At 38.8% G+C, this 21,878-nt stretch overlaps 1 protein-coding gene across 5 annotated transcripts; it reads left to right on the top strand.

The window, feature by feature from the left end:
* LOC124287671 (TRAF3-interacting protein 1-like) lies at positions 1-21,713 on the top strand. Of its 5 annotated transcripts, none has more exons than XM_046724173.1 (16): positions 1-276; positions 1,068-1,136; positions 1,865-1,913; positions 3,211-3,323; positions 3,951-4,070; positions 4,713-4,880; positions 6,888-6,962; positions 7,856-7,916; positions 8,925-8,951; positions 12,235-12,307; positions 12,790-12,873; positions 13,458-13,572; positions 13,980-14,022; positions 14,446-14,537; positions 15,269-15,492; positions 16,371-21,713. In XM_046724173.1, exons 1-16 carry the CDS (start codon positions 154-156, stop codon positions 16,525-16,527), a joined length of 1,593 nt encoding a protein of 530 aa, XP_046580129.1. In that variant the 5' UTR covers positions 1-153; the 3' UTR covers positions 16,528-21,713. The 5 variants fall into 5 exon arrangements, with proteins under 5 accessions (XP_046580129.1, XP_046580128.1, XP_046580131.1 ...); XM_046724172.1 differs by having other exon boundaries at positions 7,853-7,916; XM_046724175.1 differs by lacking the exon at positions 8,925-8,951.
* The last annotated feature ends 165 nt before the right edge of the window (positions 21,714-21,878 follow it).

The raw sequence follows: 21,878 nt of genomic DNA, 5'->3' as shown, positions 1-21,878 counted from the left end.
TAGTGCATGCCGGGTGTAAATTCCGTCTATGAAATCTGTCAGTGGAGTTTGATTATGAACTGGACTATATGATTTGACTTCAATTCGAAGCATATCGTCTGCCTGACGAGCAAATGAATTGACACTGTTACATAGATTTATCACGAAGACAACATGGATCCGAAAATTGCTAAGAAAACACAGAGTACTTTGGGCAAAGTGATCTCGAAGCCCCCTTTGACAGACAAACTCTTGGGGAAACCGCCGTTCAGATTCCTTCATGATGTTACAACATCGGTAGTGTTTTTTTCTGTCTCTCTTTGACATATTGCATGAATGCTTACTGTGACCTTAGGATTAACGGATTCCCTTTCTTCACCTAAAAATAAGTTTGTATGATCCAAAGTTAGGAACTCGACTCAAGTCAGCTATCACTATGTGTTACCTAATTTCGTGGTAGGCTACAAGTTGTCTTTCCGAAGATCGCCGTAATCGATCGCATTCAAAATTTTCTTTAACATATATGTGCATCATGCACAACTGATTCGATAATTTGTTCTAAGGTAATCTAGATGATAGGGTTTCTGTTTTTGTTCTGGTCAGCTAAGAGTCGGCTGGTATTTGTATGATACGCAGTAACCAAGATCTCCATTTGTGATACGCTTTCACCAGGTGAATGCCGAAATTGTACATAAATTCTGTACCATTCAGTGATTATGTCCAACCAGGGAAACAATTCCGATCATTCCTGCCACTTTTGTTTGTTGGACAGGGTTGAGGTTACCTATTAGTATTGACTCTGATTTATTTCACAGCTAATTCACTTTCATATTGCTTTTAGATATAATGTTGAGACTCAATTTACAATGTATTACATATATTACATATACAGAAATATAACTCAGAGTCAGAAGAGTTTTCACATGCAAAGATTATCATGATTATCCTTTCTTAATACATTCCTTCAACATCTCATGTCTAGAAGATTGCTAAACTGCAGCTTAGCAAACGTGGATAAGTATCACATTTACTTTTTTATTTTATGTTCATTGGTTGCTTATTGAATGTGTAATAATCTGTGTTTCTAGGTCATCAAGACAACTGGGTTTATGAAGGGACTGTTTACTGATTTTGAATTGAACTCTGAAAATGTCAAGGTAAATTTTGAACATGCATTAATTATGTACTTGTTTGAAATAAAGTGTTATTTAAACAGTATAGTTACAGCTGTACATTAGTTAATCCATACAAATAGAAATAAGTCAATATGTTGAGCAGTTCACTTTGAAGAGTTGTGTCCCTTTACAATACAGAAACCAGATTGTGGGTTCGAATCCCAGTTTGCAGAGATTATGTTTCTAGGTTTTGTCAGCACCATAACCATGCTCATGTTTATCACCTTGGCATCTAGACATGTTTTGGGTTACGGAACTCTTGTATTGATGAGACCCATGAAGATCCGGGTTAGAATATTGATCTTCAGTAACCCATGCTTGTCGTAAGAGGCAACTAACGGGATCGGGTGGCCAGGCTTGCTGATTTGGTTGACACATGTCATCAGTTCCCAATTGCGCTGATCGATGCTCATGCTGTTATCACTGGATTGTCTGGTCCGGGACTCGATTATTTACAGACTGCCACCATATAGCTGGAATATTGCTGAGTGCGGCGTAAAACTAAACTCACTCATTTACTCACTCACATGTATTTTGATGATGTTTGTTCAACTTTCTGTCTGAAATCGCACATGCTGTAGTCATCCTCATGACAGATATGTTCACAGTATTACCTAGCACCACTAACTAACACTAATATCAGTACAGGTAATTATGATTTAATTTGACTGGATGCTTTCATGAAATGACTTAACACTTTCGCACTTCAGGAAAAAGACAACAAAGTGGCGTTTCTTCAGAAATCAATCGATATGGTTTGTAAGTATCTACATTGATTGAGGTACACATATTGGCCGGCATGGGAAAATATATCAAACTACAAAGGGACACACATAGTTTCCTGCACTAATCTAACCCAAGTGATTCTACTGTAGACACTGAAACACAGTTTCATTGTGTATATTTACATCTTGGGTTGGACCCTTGAAGATATGGGTTAGAATTGGTCTTCAACAACTACATCCTCGATATCTCCAGGGTATACGTTACGATCACTCTGCACTATACCCTGGATGCATCCACGGCTTTTTATGTTGATTTTATTACCTCCCTTGGCTGGATTTTTATCCAATCAGGTGTCTACGCTGGGAAGTTGAGCGAACCAGTCACAACTCACTTTCACTTCTTAAATTATCTAACCGTTTAAACTTGGCAACACAATTGATGCTGAGGTTACTCTGAAGATGTGGAAGGAGTTCTTTGACATAATTTTTAAAGTTTCAGATCTGTCAATTTGTATTATTTCTCAAATCAGAGTGGTACTGCGAACAAACCTTCGCGACTGCTACCACTGTCAAGCTGTTGACACTGGCAAGCTCGGGTGTAACGGCGGCTTAGCTGATTGGCTACTGTGAGAATGCGGAACTAGCAAAGGGAGGTAATATAATTATCAGGCCAAGGCGTGGATGCATCCAGGGTATAGTGCAGAGTGATTGAACGTATACCCTGGAGATATCGAGGATGCAACAACTAATGCTTGTTGTAAAAGGCGACTAACAGGATCGGGTGGTCCGACTCGCTGACTTGGTTGACATATGTATTCCAACTGCGAAGATCTCTGCCCATGATGTCAGTCACAGATTGTCTGGTCCAGACTCCATTGTTCATAATTTACAGACCACTGTGATAGAGCTGGATAATTGCTGTGTGTTGCGTCAAACAACAACCAGAAATGTTGGGTTGAAACACTAAACTGTCTGGCTCATGAAATTGTGAAATGTTCCATATCTGTGATATGTGTTCATTGATAACAATATTCCCTAACTGTTATTCCTATTTGTTGCATGTCTATGGCATCAAGATGATTATTTGTATTGTTTGGCAAACAAAATTGAAGCTTTATGTTAGCGAATTGTAAGTCTGCATTAGACACTCCAGTGACTGCCATAATTCAATGAACTTGACCACACAATCCCATGAGTATCCAGTCATGACAAGAATGGGTTGCTGAAGATGTTCAGGCAGAAGTAAGATTATTTCTTCTCTTGCTGTGGTCATTCTGCCTTTGATATACATGTGCACGCTTACCATATTTGCCTGTTATGCCCAATTGCAGGTCTTGTAACTGGGAAGTCTCTGTCAGTCCGACCACAAAAGATAGTGGCAGGACATGAGCCAGACAAGACAAATGAGTTTCTGCAGGTGCTTGCTGAGGCTATCAACATGAAGGTGTGTGTCATCCCATGCGGTTGCTTATTTAATAAAATAATGTTATTCAATTGATTCTGGAGTTATGTGCCAAGTATGCGAGCATATAGTCCACACCATATTATTACATGCTAAATAACACAAATAGAAATGTTGTCATAACATAGAAAAATGTTTACAATTGTACTACCCCAGGGTTCGAAATACCCCATATATTAGTGTGCCATGGCACGGTAAATATTGAAATGGCACAGATAAAAGATGTTCTCGGTGCCCTTTCGACACGCCTAATTTTTTTTAGAGACATAACTCACATTTAGTCAATTAATCCCCAAAACAAATATTTTTCTCAAAATTAAATAATACCATACATATATGAATGCTCATAAACCTATTTCTTTATTTAACAATAAATTTCAAATGATCATCATCATTGTCATTTATTCTAAAAACGTGGGCATACTCGATTTCTGAAAGGCACACCTAAAATATTTGTCTGGTGCCCTAAGGCACACTTAGAAAAAATAGTATTTCTATCCCTGTACCCCTAAGGATACTTTTAATGTTAACTGAGACGGTCTGGACTAGTTGTTTGCTGAAGTAACTTTTCTTTCCAATATTTACATTTACCTATAAATGATTTTACAGGTTGATAATGATGAGTATGTAAAGAGACTTCTCAAGGGGAAAGGGGGAGGAGCAGAGAAGAAAGACAAGGAGAAGGAGTCAAGGTCACGCAGTGCTGACAAGAGGAAAAAGGAATCTGAGGTAAACTCAAATATGCATCAATATTCCAAATATGGTGTGGCATTGAATAAATGGGCATTGGTAGATAGGGATGTCATGATATATCACAATATCAGTGTTTTGACGGGTGGAAATAATCAATTGCCCGACGTCCGAGTCCAGTGTTTTTTCTGTCGGGCAAGCACATTTGTATATCATGCTGTACCGGTGTCCAGATGACATTCCAATTTTAATTGTGTTGTTTGTTTAAAAAATCACCACGAAAATCGTCCGGTAGAGCGGAAAAATTATCAGGGCAAGTGATTTTACATGTGCCACTGTACCGGAGTACACTAGCAATTTTAAGGTTATTTCCACCCCTGTATTGATTGTGTTGATGAAATTTCGCATGCATTATTTCAGTTTGAGTTGAATAATTGTTTTCCTTCCTGTGGCATGAAGTTATAGTAATTATAGAATGATGGTTCAGGAGATGTATCATTTCCCAAATTGCCAGTCAGACTCACAATTGTTTTAATGACTCCTCACAACTTTTTCTGTGAGTCACCACGACTAAAAATTATTTAAGTTTATACATATCCCTGTTCCATGAGTTTGCTCTGTGTTGTTCCACATAAGTAAACAACATTTCTCTCACATTGCTGTCTCTTGTATATGATGTAGGAGAAGAAAGATAAGGGTCCTGAAGGTAGGGAGAAGACAAGGGATAGGGAGAAGAGCAGGGATAAGGAAAAGAGTCGAGAAGAAGGAAAAGATAGAGAAAAAAGCAGGGACAGAGACAAAGATAGGAGCAGAGACCGTGACAAGGATAGAGATCACAGGCGTAAGAAGGTGAGTGTCCCCTTCCTTGATATTTGGAAGCATTCATATTCACATCAGTGATTTGAAACAGTTCCCCATGACTATTGAGATTATGATTGGCATCAAGCAACCCATGTTTGATATAAGAGGCAACTAACGGGTTCTTGTTGTCTGACTTTGTCACTTGGTTGATGCATGTCTTCATAATATGCAGTAACTGCATAGGTCGGTGTTCATAATGTCAGCCACTGGGTTGTCTGGTACAGACTGTTATTTACACACCACCTTGATATAGCTCAAATGTTGCTGAATGTGTCAGTAACAAAAAACCCACATTATTTCAAATGAACCATATTTTCTTGTTTATATTATGAATTGTTTACAGAATCAGCTGGGCGGAAGGGAAAGTAACTGTCTAAGGACTATTACTGGAAAGGTTTTAGTTTTTAGTGTATCGCCCCACTACTAATTTTTACTGTGTATGCAGCTGCTCTCATTGATTGTCTTCCCTGAGGGGAATCTAGGTCAGAATAGGACCCTCATGCTTCTTGTAAATGTGGTCAAAATTGGGCTTTGGTTGTCAGATTCTGTGAATAATCTGGCTCACTCATCATGCCCCAGTGGCATGGTTTCCAGACTGGACATTACTGTACTTGGTAATATCGTTGTAGCTGGAGGTATTCTGACAGGCAGTATGTAGTATTTACACATGTATTCAATGTGGTTGTCTGGTAGCATGAGCTGCGTCAAGATGGAAGTGGACAGTCAGAGGAAAGTGATAAAGAGTCACAAGATGAAGGAATGATTCAACAGCTAACAGAAGGAAGGGTAAAGACCAAGAGAAGGCGTAGTAAAACCAAGCATGAAGAGTCAACATCTACAGATGAAAAACACAGAGAAAGCACAAAAGCTAACGTCAATGCTCGGTCAAGGGCAGACCGACCACGTGGTGCTCGCCGGAGGTCAGAGAGACAGATGCCTGTAATGAAACCAGGGGATGAAAGTTCAGATGATGAATCGGCTAATGGTGTGTCCTTTCTGTCTTATGAAGTGGACAAGAAACGAAAGACTGGAATCAAGAGCCGTCTGGGTGTGAGGAGTGAGAAGGGGAGTGTCAGCCCAGACCATGGTGCAGAAGAACAGGAGGGGGAGCCCTGGAATGACAGACATAGTGCCAGCAGAGACTCTGTTGACTCTCCCAACAGGACAATGCAGATGGAGAACACTCGAAGTTGTAAAACTTTGTCCAGATCAACCTCAAAGTCTGGTACAAATACACCCAAACAGGACAAAGCATCCTCTTCAAGAAGACAGTCGACTGAGACAAAGGATAAAGACAGTCCAATGCATCCTAAGACTCCTGGAGATGCAAGGAGTCGGCGCCGTGCCTCTCAAGCAACACCAGATAAACGTCGCAAGAGCAGCTTTACCATGATGCCTCATCTGATGAATGGATCACAGGTTAATGCTGTCACGTTGCTGTGTTCATTGGAAATGTTCACCATTCCTTAATCGTGTTGAATATTATGAAGACGGTTGACTTTCATGTTCTTGTTCTTTCATGTTCTTTGTTTGCTTCATATTCATTGTTCACATTTGTTGAAAGGAATTTTTGTCAAATGTTTTTGAAAGGCTTAGAACTGTTTTTCTTTGGTTGGTATGGGCTTTTTTGTGATGGATCTCAGGTTCAGATTTGTGTTTGAAGATGTAAACATTTTACATTTTCGCCACAGGATCAGTGTGCTATGCACTGTGAATTTATCATCACTGATCTTGATAATTATGATGTTGGTTCAAGTATCTCAGGGTCAGTCTGGTCAGTGTTCTCATTCCAGACATTTTGAAGTGGTGTTGCAGTAAGTTGTAGTAAGAGCATATTCAGTGAATAGACACTCATACTTTGTACTGATTTATTACTGTTGTATGCTGATACAGCAAGATTGATATTCTGATATTATCATGATTATTGTTGTACAGCGTCATTGATACGCTGATATGTTTGTGTTGACGTAGTATTGATATGGTGTCATGTTACAGCGAGATGAGCCTGGGAAGGAGAACGAGTCTCCAGCAGGTGATAAAATGGTGAATGGAGAGGAACCTAACAAGCCGGTAAGAAACACACTGATTGCATCCTTAACATAACATTACAGATAGAAATCAGCCTCCTCTCAGTTAGTGGTTATTTAACAGGGCCGACTGGGACATCTTCACTTATGCCGATTCTCCCATATCTAATTTGGAGGAGTACCTTTTCATCCTGACCAACACTTTTACAAAACAGTCAGCTCAAGTAGGTTGACAAGCTATTGTGGTGTGAAACAGTCCCATGATGGACCACTTGTTGTGTCGTGACACATGTATCACATTCCCAGCTGATCCCTAGCTACAGCTGTAGGCAATATGCCAGCTGACTCAGGACTGTGTAGTTGATGGCTTTATACAGCATATGCAATTGTTAAGCAGTTGTCCATTTTGTTTTGTCTTCACAGGATATACCATTTGGGTGAGATCAACCAGTATCTTAAATAAATTTCATTATGATCATCCAGTGCTTTTAACTTTTCAAGACCAGTGTGACGTCACTGATTATCATGATGTCACTATCAAATAACATCGCTTATCTCAGTATGTGTGTGTCACTGAAACTTGTCATCTGTGTCTTTTCATATAAACAATGAGTACCAGTATTTGGTTTTCAAACTGAAAAGCTGGAAAATGATTTTGGATGATAAACACAATCTCACCCAAGTGTCCTTTGATATCAGTATGCTTAAATACATTAAAATATGTTTCACTCTTTGTAAACAGTTTTTAATTACTGTCGACTTATGTTTATACTTTTCATATCAAAAGGCACTTTGGTAAGATTCTCTGTGCATCCGAAAATGCAAGACAAACTATTTAAAGTTGTAATTTATGAAAAGCATGATAGAGTATTATAGGTAGCCTATGAACCTCTTAGCCATGTTAAAACTTTCCTTGTTATCTTGTTGATGAAGCAGGAGACCCACACTCGCCTGCAGCGGCCAACTTCAGCGAAGGGTTCACGGAGGCGTCGTGAAGGTGAGTATCTGTAAATAACTGTACAAGTGGTCAGCTGATGTCCAGTTGCACTGAGTGATCACGGAATGGTTTGGCCAATTTGGTTACTGTAGAATATAGTCAGGGGTTTGCCTGGCTGTCTGGCTGCAGTCTGTTCTTGACACTAGTGTGGCAGATCAGCTTCTCTGGCTTATTGAGCTATATTGGAAGCAGCCTGCTTTTTGTTTCTTAATTTGAATGTGAAATATTTTAGTCAGCTTGAGCTCACCTTTGTTGACAGATCCTTTGTTTTGGCATCGATCATATAACTGCTGCTTAAAGTATTGTCAGGTTGTGCTATGGTTAATATAGTGTCTATATTTTAGTGTGACTGATATTATCTGCTGTGTCTTTCTACATGGGCCAACCAATACAATGAAGGCGTTTTGAGAAAATTATCACTATTATGATCCCAACAGCATCAACACCATGACAACCAGTGCAGGTGTTGATACAACATTTCAATGTTTTAGGCAGCAGCTATCACTGAAGGAAATTTTAGAATGAAATCTAGATGTGACAATTAGATCATCTAACATCTCACAAGTAGTTTTGAAGAAAAACAAAATGCAGGCTACCAGATTAAACAGTATTTTCCTCTTTCTGGGATCAAAAGTGATCCCACTTTTGTAGCAGAAACTAATCTGAGTGTGTCTTTCTTCTTGTTAAATTATTAGAACATTTTTCGCTCCAAAACAAGAAATGTAAATATTTTAGGGAATAATTCTTTTTGGCAAGACCTCAGATGTATCAGTTTAAAGTTTGTTTTCATGGTGAATTCCATGCCATGCCAGACAGAATAAATTGTGAGATATTTGTGACAGGGATGGATCAAGTTGGATGCTGATGCTGTATGTGATTTAGTGTTGGAAGTGCATGATTTGACAGTGTGCATTCCGTCGTCACTCCTAACTTGTGTCCAAGTCATGCTAGCGGAGTTACATACCTGCACTAACCTGGGCATGTTTCATTGTTTTACTTACAATACAGGCCGCCGTACTGCGGACAGTGAAGAAGGTATGTCTTATCTCGGGCTCGTATTGTAGTCTCCTTGTATCATCTCTGGCTTGTTTAGTGTAGTCTGACTGTCGTACTAACTCTTGATATCGTAGCTCACCTCACTTCACTCACTTCTCAACACTTTAGATAAGTGTCTCTGGGGCTGCATTTATGTCCTTTCAAGGTGTAAGTCTTGTCCTATGCAGAATGATGGGATATGATGAGATCTCCCTCACGGCTTTGAGGGGTGACTTGCTGAACCTAATGTACATTTTTATATCTATATACATGTATATATATATACTTGGTGTAATGTTGTTTATTTTACAAGACCCTGGTTAGAAGTGGTCTTCAGTAACCCATGCATGTTGTAAAAGGTAACTGTCAGGTGGTCAGATTCAATGACTTGCTTGATGTATGTCATTATATCCCAAATGCGTAGATCAATGTACTTAATGTCAGTCTCCGGATTATCTTGTCCTGATTCAGTTATTTACAGGCTGCTGTCATATAGCTGGAATATTGCTGAATGCAAAGTGTTGACATCAAATTAATCCTTTAGGCTATTTTACGCCAATGCCTTGGGTCAGTGCTCACGATATCAACCACTGGTTTGTTTGGTCCAGATGCAATTGTTTACACGCCACCTTCATATGTCAGGACTGTGGCTGTGTTAAACTACAAACAAGGAGGCAGTTTGAGATTTCTTGGATGAGATTACTCGTTGAAATGAAATCACTTTTTATCATGAATCATGAGTCTCATGACATGTCATATGGTAGTTTGAATTTCTTGTTTGTAAATGCTCTTAACTGAATATTCCATGACTCTCATTGTGATATGTTGGTTTATTTATCCCCTTTTTGTATTTGTACCAAAACAATTAATCATGAGTATTGAATTTTCGAATGGAGAAAACAATTTCTTTTGTTTTTTCGCTGCTTATTTAAGACGTAAATTGCTTTGAAATATGATGAGTACAAGATGTATTGTTGTCAGAACTAATTCTTTGTCTTTATTATCAACTCGCCCTGTATTTGACCTGTAGAGTTAACACAATGACGCCGGTCTCAGTTCCCATCCCCCAAAATGACAACAAATATTGAATGTCTTCAAACACATTTGAGTAACTTCCTAGAGTGGCATTTTAGAAGTTGGGAAAGTACAAAGTTGCCGTTCCTGCTAGACAATATTACAAGAATCTGTACTGAAGCGCGCCACACTCACAAAATATAAGAGGTTGTTCTCCATAAATTTGTCATTATTGCACATTAAGTTTTGAACAGCCACTCATGCATGAAGACATATCAAGATTGATAATCAGTCAATTTAAAGCAGTTAAGTTATGCTTTATTTGGACTTCTAGTGATAGAATTTGGAAATAGGATATGAAAGTGACACATATATAGTGATAAAACTGGGAAATAGGATATGAAAGTGACACGTACGCTATGTGTATAGTCTCTTGTAAGTTAGTGAACAGATCCAGTATGTATGGCAATTGGTAATAAGGTTCTGGAACAAAGTCTGTGTCATATGTTTTAAGGGAAATTTGATAGCCACCCGTATTGGTCATTTCTGAATGACAAACATTCAGTGGAGCACACCTAAAGTATATTGTTACTGAGTTCTGGTAAGGGTTGGTGAAGGGCTCTGGACAATATTACACTGAATTGTATACCTTCTCTCTGTCTCTTTCAAAGCATGACTGCATGTTAAAACTGGACATGGGAATTTTGAGAATGATTTTAATTTCATCTAATCTATTATCATGATTATGTTTATTCTTTACTTCTCTGACAATGGTGATGGGTTATCAGATGTCAACTTCAGGTTGTTGTATATAAAATATCTTTTCATGATTAATTAGCTAAGCTGAATGTTTCTTAAACTCATGTCATTGTTGTAAAAGGTATATATTGTTGTCTGTGTCTTCTCTCCATGTACTCTATGACATTTTGTTTTCAGTCGCAGTGCGTTAAAACTAGATTATGATTGTTGTCTGTGCACTATCTGCTGCAGACTGGTAGTGTTGTAGCATTCATCCTAGTGCTCCCCTGTTCCTCTCCCCTGTACCTGTAAGCTTTCACTTGAATCAAGCAGTATCACACCAAGATTATTGCAGTCTCCAAATTATTGCAGAGACACTGTGGCATTCCTAGGTATTAAAGCAGTATCACTCCACTGCAAGGTCAAGGTTATTGCATTCTGCGTCAGTACTAGGTAACAAAGCAGTATCACACCTCAGCAAGATCAAGGTTATTGCCTACTGCGTCAGTACTAGGTAACAAAGCAGTATCACACCACAGCAAGGTCAAGGTTATAGCATACTGTGTCAGTACTAGGAAACAAAGCAGTATCACTCCACTGCAAGGTCAAGGTTATTGCATTCTGTGGCAGTCCTAGGTAACAAAGCAGTATCACACCACAGCAAGGTCAAGGTTATTGCATTCTGTGGCAGTCCTAGGTAACAAAGCAGTATCACACCACAGCAAGGTCAAGGTTATTGCATACTGTGTCAGTACTAGGTAACAAAGCAGTATCACTCCACTGCAAGGTCAAGGTTATTGCATACTGTATCATTACTAGGTAACAAAGCAGTATCACACCACAGCAAGGTCAAGGTTATTGCATACTGTGTCAGGACTAGGTAACAAAGCAGTATCACACCACAGCAAGGTCAAGGTTATTGCATAGACATTGTCAGCAGGGGTGGATACAGCTTTTTGAGAGAGGGGGGTGCACAGTCTTCAAAAGGTTGGGGGTGCACACTTTTATGTTTCGATATCGTGTCCATAAATCCCCCAAATAGATGTCATGTACATATTATAAGATTATTTTCTGTAAGTCATAAACCTTATTGCAATAACAACTCATCAGTAACAATATCAACTGGACAAAGTCAGACAACTAGATAAACAAGAGATTTCTGTGTGAGGAACAAAAACTATACCACCCTTTTCAGTACATTCTGAAGGTGGCAAAACAAACTTTGTTAATGAGTAGAAACCATCATAAACTAATTGGTGGAAATGTATGCTTGGTGCTTTGTAATCTTAATGAGAGAGCCCAAATGAGTACAGTCTCTGCCAAATACCTATTGAATCTAATAGTACTATAAATATTTTCAGTAGATTTTAGTTTTGTCATAAGTATTAGATTAAGCTGATCTATCTTGACCAGAAGAAACTTTACTAGGCTTGGGCTTTGGACTAGTCGCTTAAATTGCAGACTGATATCGTAGATAAACGTGTTGGAATGGAGTAGCAACAGTTCAACACATCGATGATTGATGTTTCAGAAGATGAAGAGTTTGTGCAGAAGCAAGAACCCACAGTTGGAGAAGCTGACCTCCCGCCCCAGGTGGCCAATGCGTGAGTTGATCTTCCTTGTCACCAATGTTTCTGCTGGAGACAAGACATCTGAAACAGTTTTATGATTTTTATCATTTTGAGCTTGAAAATTAATGATGCTTGATTCTATTAATGTGAGATTTGACAGTATGACACTTACTAAGCACAGATTCATGCCATCAGTATTAACACTTGGGACGATTGGCAGCTCTTACAGGTACATTGTTGAGTTTCTTTTTGTGGGTCTATTTGAGAAAATTATGTATGGTAGTGGTAGCAAGACAAAGAATTTGCATAAATAGTTAATAGAAACGTTATATATCAGACAATACATTGTTCACATATAGAATTAGCTGTACTAAGAATTGGTCTGCTAAATACATTTCTGGAATAAGATTAAGATGTTTTATTTCTCTGAACTGCAGGCAGTAAGCCCATAACATATGATACCACTGATGTAAGAATATGTTACATGGTGTCCACTTCTTCTGTCATTATTTCAGACGAAGAATGGCACGTCCTTCCAGTGCCCGTCCTGCTCCTCCAAGACCAAAGCAAGATGGAGTAGAGAGTGAGCCAGCCATGAGGTATGTACAGCTGAGGTTATATCACTAGTCAGTGGGCTCCTCTTGCTCCAGCGGAGTGTTTTGGGTGTTCATCACTCACCAGTAATGACCTCTTTGAGAACAATACACCTTTATCAAACAGTGTTTAGTGAGATTATATGTTCACACTGGACTATTTTGGGACTCAGTTGGTGATTGGAATGGGGGCATTGATAGCAATGTGCAACTGTATTCTGCACTGTCCATCGATAATCTGCTTCTGATAGGCACCATGTTTTCAAAGTTGTCCTTTCTCACACTGTGCATTTCTCCTTCTTGACTGGAAACTCTTTCTGGACTGTTTCCAGCTTAAACAAATTTCTCATCCCAATACATTCCAGGTGTAGTTTTGATGACTTTTGTCCTACTGGTAAAACAGCGAGCAAGTCTGTGAGTTGTAGCAGTTACCTATGACCTATCATTATTGGTAGACGAAGACAAAGCGTACCATCAATGATGTGGGTACAGCTGTGGTACCTGGTTCCCTGCACCAGTCTGGTTGCTCATCTTTGCCTATTTGTGTGTTATGGGTGCATTTACTATAACTAACTTCATGAATGTTTCAGACTTGGTAGTGGGCATCCAACCAATGTCATTGTGGACAATGGTCAACAGTCTGAGGATGATGATGAGAATTTCCTGGTAGAAGAGTCCGCACCGCAGCCGCCAGAGCCAGATCAGGTAGAAGCAGTGTTTTCATTTACCCCTCTCAGACACTGTTAATACATCAAACATTTGGAAAGAACATGATATTTGTGTAATACTTTTCAGTCTGAATGAGGTGTTCAAGAAATATATGTACATCCTATTCTATGTGTCCAACTGTTTTCGATAACGGTCAGCATTCACCCCTTCACCAGTTTAGTAAACACTTGCTCGACACAGGGACATGATTATGGCCATACCCTACAGGCATTGTTCTAATTGTAATTGAAAAGGCTTGAACTGAACAAATTGGAAACAAGATAATGGTTCTATGCCCACAACTGTAACATATTGCCAGATTTGAAGAGTAATGATGCTAAAATGAAAAACAGATCTGTATGCTAAGTTGTATCTGTGTAATATCTGAGTCTGTCATGTTGCAGACCGTGCTGAGTAAACAGGATGGGGAAGATGATGCTGATCATGGTGAGTTAATTCATATTCAGCTATTAAACTTCATGTGATAGTTGGACCATCTCCAGTTTCTAGAGGTTTTGGGGTAGCCTACTGGTTAGAGCATTCACTCGTAACACTGAAAACCTGGGTTTGATTACCCATGTGGTAACAACGTGAGAAACCTATTTCTGGTGTCCCCCACTGCTGGAATATTGCTAAAAGCGCGGTTTAACCTTACTCACTCACTCCACTCGTGGACAGAGAGTATACCTGGTGAGCAGAAAGTCCATGGTTTGATCCATGCATAAGTTATACTTAAAGACGGTTCTTGATGTCACCCTGCACAGTGCTCGACATTGAGGGGAATTAACAGGGTCTGGTTTATCTCTTAAAGTGACACATTGTGTGTCCTTTCAACTAAAGTCCTGGATTTCGATGTTTCTTTGTTTACAGGAGCCCTTGTGAAGAAGATGCTGGAGACAAAGAAGGAATTTGAAGAGGGAAGTCAGCCACAACAGGGTGGACCTCCCAAGAAAACAGAAATTGTAAGTAATTAATAGATACCTACTGCTAAACAAACCTCAGAAAAGAACATGGGTGTAAACATAGGTGTTCTCCATGTAATGGAAGAACCAATTGCCATTAAATGTGGTACTGTGGTGGAGTGCATGTTGAGTTCAGGATCTATGTATATTTGTCAATGTGTGATATTGTCCCTCTCACACAAAAAATAACTGCCACCTCTGTTGTTGTTATCGATGGCACAAATTATGCAGATTCACAGGGTTGAAGTGTTACGTCATGATTTATGTTAAGGTTGGTTCTCAGTAGTCATGGTAGCTGATTTATCGTTGTCATATTGACTGTATATACACCTGATAGATGATGACAAAATCAATCAGGAAGTAAATAACAGTTCAGTATTTTGGTCTTGTGTTGATTTTACTTTCTAAATGACTCACGCCAGGAGATGTTGGGTTTGTACTGATATTTACCCTTGGTATACCAGTTCACATCCATACCTTTGTGTTTTGTGAATGTTACATTTACAACCTGCTTCCCTTTCAGCTTACTGCTCATGCTTAGTTGAAATGCAATTATGTAACTGAAATGCTTTTCTGGGTTTGATGTTTAGTGCCAGCTCTCAGCAATATTCCTGCTGTATGATGGCATTCCCACTTACGACAAGTATTGCTGCTGGAGACAAATTCTAACCTGAAAATCGTTTTTAATGTGATGTAAAAATGTGCTCTCTTACCAATATTGTATCTCTCAGGAAAGACCAGTCTTGTCTGATGCTGCCAGAAGAAAGCAGCTCGAAATTGTACAGAAGGAGATCGACAAGCTGCGGAACAGCATCCAGAGCCTGACGCGGAGCGCCAACCCATTGGGGAAGATCATGGACTATGTGCAGGAAGATCTGGACTCCATGCAGAAAGAGCTGGAGAAGTGGAAATCTGAAAATAAGGAACACTCACTGGCTCTCAAGAGGGAGAGAGGGTAAGTTGGATAACATTAGATAGGAGACTACCTGTGTTAGGGTCCAGCAAAGTGAGAGACTGTGAGGACTGGTATTGTCCTCACATAATGTACCAGTCCTGCCAAAAATAACTCACATCAAATCAATTGTGGACCTTTTGGTGAAAGCATATTGTAATCTGCCCTGCCTAAGTCTCCTTTGGAAATACTTTTGGACAAAACGAATTTGCTTTCATGTTGGAACTGACAATATAAGTCACACTGAGTTGCTCAGTGCATTGCTCACCATTATTGGATCTATTTAGTTAGTGAGTTTACGCTGAGGGCAGAAGATCGGTGCTTCAATCCCCAGATGACATTAAAATGTAATACTTGATGTTGCCTTGCCTCGCTTGGTGTTAAAGGTCTAAACAAGGACTTGTCAGGTTGGCATCAGCATAATGTGTCTGAATGAGGCATCCATGTTGTACTGTGGAATGGTTTCATACTGGGCTGGCACTGTGAAACAGCACTAGTCCAGATAAGGACAAACAACCACAAACTCATGCATGCATGTCACTGTGGAAGTGCTGTTATCTTGAATGAGAGGTTCAGCCCCATTTTGTTTCCATCCTTCAGTAAACATCAGTTACATTGAACTCAAAGGGACCACTAAGTTTTGTTCATTATAACCATTATAATCATTTCAACTAAAATATTCAGAAGTGTGGGAGAGGAAAACTGTTTATTGCATCAGTCAGTTTGTTATAAGTGTGTTCATTTTAAATATAGCTTGCTGTATATGGTGAGCACACAAGTATTTAACCAAACTTTGTGTTACTGCCTTATGAAATATTTAGTACTATCCTTCATTATGACAGATTTATCATTTGATATATCATTGTGTTTGTTACGTCCAGCATTACTGACCGGTCGGTGGAACCACTCAAGGCCCAGCTGTCCGAACTTGACCAAGCTATTAAGGATCAGCTTGACCTCATTGCAGCGACAAAGTCCAACATCATTAGGAACGACCAGAAGATTGACAAGATGCTCAAGAGTATTGCCAAGTCGTGATGACCGCTCTCCATCCTGGTGCTAGGATCGGTCAGGGCAGTCAGATGGGGAACTACAGGCTAGACAACACCTGTTGACCATCACATGTTTTAAGCTGAAACCGTTATTTCTACTAAACACCAATGTTTGAAAATTACATCCATTTAGCTATTTATTGAAAATCTATTATTCAAAAGAGTTATACTGGGTTATAATTTATTATTTATTCTTCAGTAATGAAACCACCGCCATATAGCTGGGATATTGCTGACTGCGGCGTTAAACAAACAAAACAAAAAACAGTAATGAAACTCAAATTAAAGTTTTAGGTGTGTAAAAATACAGGTGATATATGATATTTTGCTGTTTTGTGATACTAGATATATATTTAGTACACAAGGTGGTGTATTTCAGGTTGACCACTTGTTTCCTGTCAAATCATTGGCACATATGGTTCTCTTCAGCACAATCAGAGCAAGTTAAGTAGTATTTGTATCATGATACATCCCTTGAAGTGAGAACTGAGTAGTCCTCAGCAAGCTGACAATTGTTATCATTAATGTGGTAGCTCCTTATCTTTCTTTCAGTTATGAGTGTTAAGTGTAAACAGATTTTTTAAAAGATTCGTTTCCCTTTCTGTGCCCACGTCCCCTGCTAATCGCTCAGTGTTGCTCATCTTTATGGAAGATCTTAAATCATGTCCTTATTGTTTAAGACTACTATATGCTATGGAGGAGTATCATGGTATGAAACAGTATCTCTGTATTCTTACACCCCATCCACAACATTATATATCCAACATGGACAACTGGAGTGTGGTTGTCTGAGTGTGTTCAGACCTGGCTACCTGGCTGACAGCCTCCATCTGCAACTCTCCACTCAAACTTAAGCAGTGTGTACTTAATGAGGAAACAGCCACCATTCACTGGCTGGTCATATTGTGATGAAGTGGCCATCGGGTAAACTTCTTGATGATTTGAAGTCAGAAATGCAGTATGAATAATGACACTGAATTAGGCGATTAAGTTGTTTTTAGTTGGTTTATGGAATTTTGTTTTGTTTCTATGATGTCAGCGGTAGAATAAAAATGGTCGCAAGGCATATGAATGTAACCATTTTCCTGCCAAAATAACTGCACAACCTGATATCACATATCAAAGGGCATAACCCTTGTTGGTCTGTATTTGGTACTTTGCAATGAAACTTTCTTTCAACACAAACTTATTTGAGTGATATTTCATGATAGTTTTCGTCCAATTTATATTTTTGTACCATTAGAGTCGTTGATGATAAACAAATGAGTCATTTTAATATTTTATCACTTTGGTATTTTTCATGTCAATGGACCCATAAACCAACAACAACACAATTAGTCGCCTTAAGGTCAAGGGTATCTGTGTCGGCTATTTATTTCATATTCATTTCATAAGATATTGATATTGTTTCACAAGCTAAGAAAACTGGGACCGAGATTTTCTGTGTTTATATTTATTTAAATATGTTCATGTTTGTCTGGGTGCCATTGTTACAACAGCATTAACAGATGTTAGAGAAGTGCATTGTTTCTAGTTATATTTCAAAATGTCTTTTAAGTATATTTGGCGTTTGTTTTATCTTACATGTGAATTGTGTGTGTAGATATCAACAAGCGTTTTAGATCAATAAGAACCAATATTTCCTGAGTCTAGACTCAGCACATTCTGTCATCAGTGATTATGGTTGTGGTTAATGGGTGAATGGTTAGTGTTTTGTTATGCTGTTGTAACATGTACACCTATTTGAAACTCAGCATCACTCAGGTGAACTTGGTCAAGAGTTTGTCCCGTGAGCCCCTGAATACCAGCGATTAATCCAGAACCGTACAAACTAGTAGTGACAGGAAAAACTGGGGATTTATTTACTTTTCTGTTGATCCTGGTTTCAGCTCAATCAATGAACTTTAGGTCCCAATTGTAAAGCTTAAATATCAATTATAATTCATTAGTTGAATTTGGACAATATGTTCTCTTTTTGTTTTGTTTTTGATGGATATATACAGAGGGAAAAAAATAAGGGATCACATCAAAGTACAAGTGTTCCCTTATTTTTTTTTCCAGGTTTCTTCACAAGCTATGCGATACAAAGCTTGTGAAGAAGCCTTAGGAAAAAAATAAAGGAACACTTGTCCTTTCATGTGATCCCTTATTTTGTTCTCTCAGTATATATGCTGGAATAGGGGACCATCTATCGATGGTTGTGTAGGACATGTCTCAAGATGGTTAAGAATGTGCATCCATACCTCATGCTCTTCAGTAACATTCATGCAGTCTGTGATAACAGCCCCTGTGTTTTGTACCTCATGTGAGTCTGCTTGCCCATCTTGTTTCATCTGGTCTTCTTCCACTGTCCACCTATTGTCTATACTGCTGGGGGCCCAACAAATATCTCGAGTTGCTGGAATATGAGCATATTCAGCTTACATAGGAGAAAACATATTGTTCTTTCAGAAGGCAAATATGTCTTTGATCGCAATTAAAACATGGGTCATAAGAGTAGGATTTAAGATCTATGGATCAAGGTTGGGTGTTGAATATAAAAGCCTTATATTAAATCATTTATTGGGACATCCATAGTGTGTCCTGAAGACATAAGTGGGGTTTTTTTGTAATGAAATACCCTTTTTCAGCTTAAATAGTGAAATCATGTTATCAGCACCATAACATTGTATAGTGTTGGTTTAATGTATACAGGGTTACACATGGCCACTTATCTGTTATTCTGTGTCCAGTGAGATCCAGGACTGGTAGCAAATCATGCACATGTCTGATATGAGGTCAGGACAAGCTGGAGGTGACCAATGGTGTCTACCCCCTGTGGATGTGGATGTATGAAGGTGTGGTGACACCCTGCTCACTCCACCAACATCCAACCACTTGAGGTCTTTGAATGGCATCATTACGATTCACATGGTAAACATTCATTCTTATTTTCAGCAGCAGTTTTATCCCGACACCAGTATGTTACTGTAATTAGAGCACAGTGAATTTGTTATAAAGATACGTTTGTAGAATTTGTGTGACATCAAAGGTTAAGGACCAACAGTTTAGTGGTCCTTCACTTGTTTTGAGTGGTACGATTCACCGCTTGTTTGATAATGATGATCATCTCTTTATAGTTGACACGAGAAGAATCAAAACTGGTTGTTCATGTCACTTGTCAACATTGGCCTGCTCTGATGAAACAATATGTTCTTTATTTATTTATATGCATGTTCATTAGCTCGTGTGCACTGTTTTGGATAGATTTAGATCGACACAATGACATGCCAAAGTTAAATATTCACATCCACACATTTGTTTTGTTTTGACCTACCATTCAAATCTGTTATTTACTGTAAGAGCGTACTCAGCTATAATCGTGATTGACATGTTATAGGCATATGCTTATGGAGCCTTTCTCACAGATGCCCAAATTCCTGATCCCAGATATGTTGATGGCTGAAATTGTTTAACTGTTTGCATGTTTGGTGACTTCTATTTTGTTTTAAGATCACGTAAGCTTCTTCATGAGTAGGTCAGGTAAAGATGTGGGTTAGAATTGGTCTCCTATGCTTGTGAGAAGCCATGAAGGGGACAGGTATTCAAGATTACTGACTTGCTTGAAGCAAGATCATATCCCAGTTACAAGGATTACTGTCATGACATGTGGACCAGGCTGGATAATATACTGACTGCCATCATATAGCTGGAATAACACAGTGCAAGGCATTGAATAACTGTCTTCTTGCAGCACATGAGTAGATCAAGTACCATGGTAACCACCATTTGGACTTGTGTGTGTGCTCTGCGATTCCACTTGTCCCATCTAGAATCTCAGTCGCTATGGTTAATAACGATGAAGACTTACAGTGACCTGGTTGGGCTACTGTGACTGACTGCTTACTGATGTGCTTTCTTTCTTCCAGAACATTGTTACATGTTTTACATTATGCTGATTGTTAATTTATGTGTTTTATGGTTAATATCTATTCTTTTATTTATTAAGGTGGCACTATATGTAGAACATTCTCACAAGTACTTATTAAACATATCACGCTCATGGTCACATTCGTTGAAGAGGTACCTTGTTGAAAGTATTCTGTGTTTTGCTCTGTCGTTTGATAATGGCACACAACCAATGAAATGGTCTTTGAAATGAGAAGTGGAATGTTCCTTTGTAAGAAACTAAATGTTCTTAGATTAATTATGTAGGAGGCCCCTGGCATGCAAGTTAAATTATTAAAAGAGATAGCTCAAGTACCCACGATCGCATTTACTTTCTGTTTAATTGTCGCTGATACTACATTCAAAGCAACTCTGTCAGGTAATCAAAGAACGAAGACAAAACATTTGATGTCTGTTTTCAAAATTCACTAGTTTTCTTAATGAAGTTAATTTGCAGTTCTAAATTTAACAGAATGATTGTAGCATTTGTTTGCGGGGAAAAGGTCAAGCAATGCAATTAGTTAAACAAATATGCTTGTCACTCATATTTCAAAATATGCCTATGAAAGATTGATTCATGGATGGTTAGACACAGACTGTCTGTTATTCCTGAAAATAGTGAACAGTCTTTAAAAGTCATGCTGCTACCACAAGACTACTTAAATATAGTTGCAAGCAATGATGAGGGCTCCTCGGCTTTAGTTCTATTTAGCCAATTGTGTCTGTCACATATTTGATGAAAGTTGTAATAGTTTTAGTTAATATGAATCATTTCACTGCTCGTCTTTGGAGATACATCACTGCAATCAGTAGTTATAATCGACACCAATAGCCCACTTGTACAGGTACATTTTGGTCGAAATCGGAAGGTTGGTTTGAGAGTTGTATACAGGTGTTTGAATTGTATTTGAGGGCTAGAAATCATCCAAAACGGAACAAGAACACATTTTTGACAGGCGAGCTGATCTTCCAAACACAGCCGGGGTCGTGGGGGTCATGTACCTTTTAAGAAGTTCTGGAGAAGAAATAGTTCCCTCTTTAAAAGGCTGTATCGCAGTTGTTCTTGGGTCTGCGGTCAAAACAATTAATGTTCTGGAATCACGAAGACTTCATCTATCACACTGGCAGAATTTGCACATTTTGGGAGCAAACTACTCAGAGAACTGCTGAAAAACATGGCCAAAACTGAAAACAAAAATAACTGCCAAACCGTTCAATTTAGCGACTTGACCCGTCCAGGCAAAACTGTTGGGAATTCGATTGTGCATCTGTACAAGAGATTTGGAAGTGTTGGAACAATTTATTTCTTGAGATATTTGCTGTCAAATTTTGAAATTGTGGAATTAATTTTGAATTATCTCCCCTTTGCTATTGGGCCTAGAGCCTAGAGATTTTTAAAGTGAACATCTT

The sequence above is a fragment of the Haliotis rubra genome, unplaced genomic scaffold, assembly GCF_003918875.1.
Source record: "Haliotis rubra isolate DU_JTF1 unplaced genomic scaffold, ASM391887v1 Scf404, whole genome shotgun sequence".
NCBI classification, from domain to species: Eukaryota; Metazoa; Mollusca; class Gastropoda; order Lepetellida; family Haliotidae; genus Haliotis; species Haliotis rubra.
Note: the sequence above shows the minus strand (reverse complement) of the source record. Positions and strands in the feature narration are given on the sequence as shown.

What these genes read in the sequence shown, in the direction of transcription:
- LOC124287671 (XM_046724172.1), top strand. Translation starts at nt 154, where the DNA reads ATGGATCCGAAAATTGCTAAGAAAACACAGAGTACTTTGGGCAAAGTG. An exon ending in AGAGGAAAAAGGAATCTGAG is followed by an intron (nt 4,071 to 4,712) that starts GTAAACTCAAAT and finishes TATATGATGTAG; the next exon opens with GAGAAGAAAGATAAGGGTCC. An exon ending in AGCCGCCAGAGCCAGATCAG is followed by an intron (nt 13,573 to 13,979) that starts GTAGAAGCAGTG and finishes GTCATGTTGCAG; the next exon opens with ACCGTGCTGAGTAAACAGGA.